This window comes from Lygodium microphyllum, chromosome 3 (genome assembly GCF_053477565.2).
Source record: "Lygodium microphyllum isolate KBCC chromosome 3, Lygodium_microphyllum_v1.1.10, whole genome shotgun sequence".
Lineage (NCBI taxonomy): Eukaryota > Viridiplantae > Streptophyta > Polypodiopsida > Schizaeales > Lygodiaceae > Lygodium > Lygodium microphyllum.
Window position 1 is genome coordinate 148,668,284 of NC_141137.1, and position 5,004 is coordinate 148,673,287.

General features: G+C 41.4%; 1 protein-coding gene across 5 annotated transcripts; it reads left to right on the forward strand.

The window, feature by feature from the left end:
• Positions 1–286: 286 nt before the first annotated feature.
• LOC148039018 (uncharacterized) lies at positions 287–2,720 on the forward strand. 5 transcript variants are annotated; one of them, XM_087674887.1, is made up of 4 exons: positions 287–357; positions 456–531; positions 690–1,875; positions 2,040–2,720. In XM_087674887.1, the coding sequence occupies exons 3-4, from the start codon at positions 862–864 to the stop codon at positions 2,328–2,330; spliced, it is 1,305 nt and encodes a 434-aa protein (XP_087531013.1). In that variant the 5' UTR covers positions 287–357; positions 456–531; positions 690–861; the 3' UTR covers positions 2,331–2,720. The 5 variants fall into 5 exon arrangements, with proteins under 5 accessions (XP_087531013.1, XP_087531014.1, XP_087531016.1 ...); XM_087674888.1 differs by having other exon boundaries at positions 740–1,875; XM_087674890.1 differs by having other exon boundaries at positions 291–357; positions 666–1,875.
• Positions 2,721–5,004: the final 2,284 nt, after the last annotated feature.

The window sequence follows — 5,004 nt, forward strand, 5'->3', positions numbered from 1 at the left end:
AAGCTCTCGTACTAAGTGGAGGGGCCTATAGTAGGTTATCATGTCCTTCCTTACAAACCATAACAAGGAATGTTTGAGGACATATAATAAAGTGAGGTAGTGGGCTGAGAGGAATGAATAATCAAGAGGTACCTATGAGCATTTCATAAAAATTTCAAAAGGCACTTTGGATGTCACTCACATCGCATTTCATCATTTAAAAAAAAAGAGCTCATTTTCTTCTTTTAAAAATAATAAAAAATGGTTTTCAAAGAAAGAAAAAAATAATTCAATGGGCCATTGACAGGAAGCTTGAGAGTTACTCTCTTCGATGGCCGAATCACAGGAACGCTTGTTATCCTGACGATTGATAGAATGGTGAGAAAGAAGCTCATACAACGATAATGGCTGAAGGTCCATCTCTCTCCATCTTCTTGCTCTGGTTTTCCTGACATGACTTTCTTGTGATGTGTCAGCCTGTTAACTCTTCACTCATGTCTTGGAGAGACATCAACAGTGCGCCATATGCATTTCTCGATGATGACATCTGAGGTGAGATTCTTTCTCTGTATATTTCTCTTCAGGAAAGGGTATTGTATTATTGATTTTGTTGCCATGACAAGCACGCAAACAAGACATGTGAAGTGAGGCTCTTTCTCTTCATGATGGCGGGCTATTCTGCACAGTTTCAATCTTTTTGGCCATGACAGGCACGCGAATGAATCATTTTCCTTGTGATGGAATGCCTTCTGTTGATTAGGCACAGATTATGCCACTACCTTTGCTGATTGCCTCGCAAAGTATCAGTACATAAGACTTGTGCATGCTCCCCCACAACAAGCACAGAAGAAGGGATCCGTTGTCATCTTTTTCCCCTTTACCATGGATGCTTACCTTGCATATCAGCACCGGCGCCAGTTGCTTCTGCAGTATGGTATTGACAGAGGAGAAGATGCGAGCCATTTGCTTCTGCAGCATGGTATTGACAGAGGAGTAGATGTGAATGGCCATGGATATAGTGGCCTTACCTCTACCCATGCAAGAGCGGACCTTCGTGGTTCCCTCTCATCTCGGCAACATGATGCCCGGAGCTCTGCTAAACGGCCTGCATTAACTGAAAGTGAGATCATTGAGGAGGCCAGAAGGCTTCATGCACTGTACAGAGCAGAACGAAGGAAAAGACAGGATCATTCTCCAATCAAAAAGCAAAATAAGAAGATGAAGATGAAGATGCAAGAAGATGCAATCAATGGATGGCCTAAGAAGCAAGAAATTGCTATGGGAGAGTGGGAGAAAGAAGAAAGTTGTATAAACAAGGAAGAAAGTGCTGTAAGTGCATGGGCAAATTTCTCAGATACAAAGACCTTTCCTGTGACTGAAGATCAGGAGGAGGCACAAATCTCCTCAAAAATCCACAGGAAAGTAGCAGAAGATGTGGGCGAGTTTATTGGAAGCTTTTCTGATGAAGAGTTTTCTGATGAGGAGTATCTAACAGACTCAGAGGATGACTATGCTGCTGCAGTTTCTGTTATTCCATCATCTCCATGTGGCAAAAGTCGTGAGGATCAAGCTTTTGATTTCTTCACAGACTTGTTTAAGAATAATGGGGATCTTTCAAGGCTGTATGCTGAGCGATGCAATGCAGGGAAATTTGAATGCTTGGTCTGTTCAAGCATCCCTGGTAAACCCATCAAGCAATTCAATGGACTGGTAAGCCTGGTAATGCATGCCAGTAAAATCCAGCGGACAAAAAAACGGTCGGAACATCGTGGTCTTGGGCGTGCTGTGTGCATGCTCTTGGGCTGGGACCCCACGAAAAACCCAACAGTGCCAATAGATAAAAGTCTTCGACCTAGGGGTTGTGTTCCTCCAGGCAACACTGCAGCTTCTACACAGGTTGGATTATGAAATTCTGCTGTGCACGTGTGTGTGTGTGTGAGAGAGAGAGAGAGAGAGAGAGAGAGAGAGAGAGAGAGAGAGAGAGAGAGAGGGGGGGTTGGGGGGGGGGGGGGGGTTTTGGGGAGGCTAGGAGGCTAATGTTCTTTAAACTATTTTGCCAGGAAGCTAGTGTCATTGATGAAGCTCAGAAGCAAACTGGTTGCATAAACAATGACAACAATGATGATACTGATAGAGAGAACAGTAATTCAAACGAGGAAGAGGATGAACCTCAAAATGACAATGAGAATGACAGCCATGAGGATACTGATGACAACAGCAAGATGTCTAGTGAGGAAGAGGATGGAGTTGAAAATGAACTTGATACTGATGAAGACAGCAGGAATTCTAGTGAGGAAGAGGATGCAGTTGAAAATGAACACGATACTGACAGCAGTGACGAGAGTGTATAAAATAGCAATAATCAACAACAGTGAAACAAAGAATTGTTGCAGATAGAACAAAGAATACAGATAGGCAAGCTAGTCATCGAGCAAAGTAGGTTTCAAGTTTCATCATAATACTTGTGTTTTGGAGGAAATATTCTATTTGTGTTTTGCTGCAAGGCAAATTTTTTGGGTTGAGACACGTTTAATTTGGAGTCTGGGTTTTTAAAATACAGCTGTATCCCTGGTGATTTTAGCATGCGTAAGAGGTAAACTATAAATCCATGGGGTTTTACCAGCTTGGTTTGTAAAGATGTTTCAAATGAGGTGTGGCTCAATTGTGGCATGCTATGGATTTCTTGTTACATGGCATGAGTTATGGATTAAAAGTGAGATCAGAAATGCTCTTTTTTTGCAGCCATTGGTAAAACATTAATGGCAGCTATGAAGTACATATTTGTTCCGTTAGATTTCTCAACTGAGTGCATATATTTTGTCCAATATGGAGTGTGGACATTTAAGGCTTGTGACCTTGTCACTTATCCTAGTAATTTGGCTTCTTATAGTAGTGCTAATTCTGAATTCATTCTTGATTTCCCCCTGAAATTCCACCACTGTTGTGGTCTCACTTATATTAAGGTTTCCTCCGATCCAAGATGAGTCATTTAAAATTAATGACTTCAAGGCATTGGATCAGTGGCCAGAGCTAGAAAAGCGTGCATCCAATGCTTAATCCTTGTTCTTGATAGGTTGCACAGAGCTAATAATCAGCAGTAGCTTTTAGTGTCCGTGCAGGATTTTGTTTGAAAGGAATTGGAATTCTCAATCCATGTGTCATGCATTGGTACATCAATTGTTGCCGGATTTGGTGCATATCCCATGTGTCCTCTCTATGAACTGTCTTTTCAACTTGATGGTTGTCCATTTTATGATATAGGCAGGTGTTAATTGGGTCTGAATTAGTAGTATGTGTGGCAACTTACTTGTATATACAGGATCTAATTGGCAGTGTATGCATGTGTTTAGCAAATGCAAGACTTCACTTTGAACTAGGTTTGCTAGCATGAATTTAGTATATGCAACATTCCACTTTGAACTGGGTCTGCCAGCACTTCAAACTCTGGCATTATTGCATGTAAATCCATCCATGAAGCCAGTCATTAACCTATCCCTAACATGGACATAGCCCTAGCCTCAAAACTGATACTTAATGGGCAGTTCTTATATGTAACAGATGTTACTCTGCAAGAATGGGCTTATAGTGAATCAAGCTTTAGGTTTTGTGCATGCTGCTTTAAAGAAGCTTCTGTCAAGGATGGGTTCAGTGAAGAATATTTATTTAATTACATATACCGAAAGCCTTTTTCTTAATGGTGGTGTATGACTATACTAGCAAAACTGAACGTAATTCCATGGATTGTAAATAGTGCTGTTGGGATCATATCCTTTGTTGGCGTGTCAATGTTGTGTTACAAGGCAATGGCATCATATGCCACTATTAAAAGGGGTAAGTCCAAGCAACATACAATAGTAAGACATGGAATTTAACCATGTTATTGCATAATAATGAGCCATATACATTGTAAGCTAGTGGATGCAGGAGGATGGAATCATAAGAGTACAATTATTTCGCCATGGTTGACAATGGAACATGATGCGTAGAATAACGTGGAGGAGTTGTGCTTGTTACTTGCATCCATACAAAAGAGAAAGGTTAGAACCTCTTCTACATGTGTGTTGCAAATGCTAGGGGCACAACCTCGTTGTTATCCCCTATACCAAATTAAACATCTAGTTCTTTGTACTTACTATTACATGAACCTTTTTTCCTTAGCCACATTCTTAGATGTATAGGTAATGAAATTGAGGCTTAGAAGAGCCTTGTTAAAAGACATGTCACGGACAAGGACCACACCCAAAAAGAAGCAGAGAAGAAGCCCAAGTCAAAAAGTGAATGAAGAAGCTCATTGTGCCCAGGCAGGAAAAGTGGAGAAGGCAAGCTCAGAAAAAGCATGGGAGACCACTAAATATTCTAGCAAGGCTCTCTCAAGGATGAAGGATATCCTATCAAGGATAAAGGATGTCTTCTCAAGGATCAATGATGCTCTCTCAAGGATAAAGGAGAATCTTCGAGGACTCTCACAAGGAAAGTACAGGGTGCAATGTAATTCATTTTATAAGAGTGTTAGGCTCCCATCTGTGCAAGTTGTAAAGTCTAAACGGACATGGGTGAATGAATAAGGTAACTAGAAGGGATTAGGGAAAGAGAGCCTTGGTAAGATGCCTGGTCATGTAAAAAAGGGGACATGTGCCCAAGGGATTTAGGGTTTTGTATATAAATATGAAAAGTGAACGAGGAGCTCATTCTTTGGTGTGTGGCAAAAGTTGTCTCTTCTTCTTCTATTCTTCTCTGCTTATTGCTTGCTTGTGTGTGCTTGAGAGAGGGAGTATGAGGGAGTGAGTATGTGAGGGTAAGGGATCTTGGAGAAGAAGCTCTCCATAATCTTCTCTCTTTTTTTTCTTCTCTTCTCTTCTCTTGCATGCTGCTATGGAGGATGGAGCTTGAAGGAGGAAGCTGGAGCTTGCATCTCGAATCATGGAGCTACTGGTGTGCTTGAGGGAGGAGGCTACTCATTTGGGCATCAAGGTAAGCTCACTATACCTCGTAGGATCGAAGGTGCATTTGGCTAGGTGAGAGAGA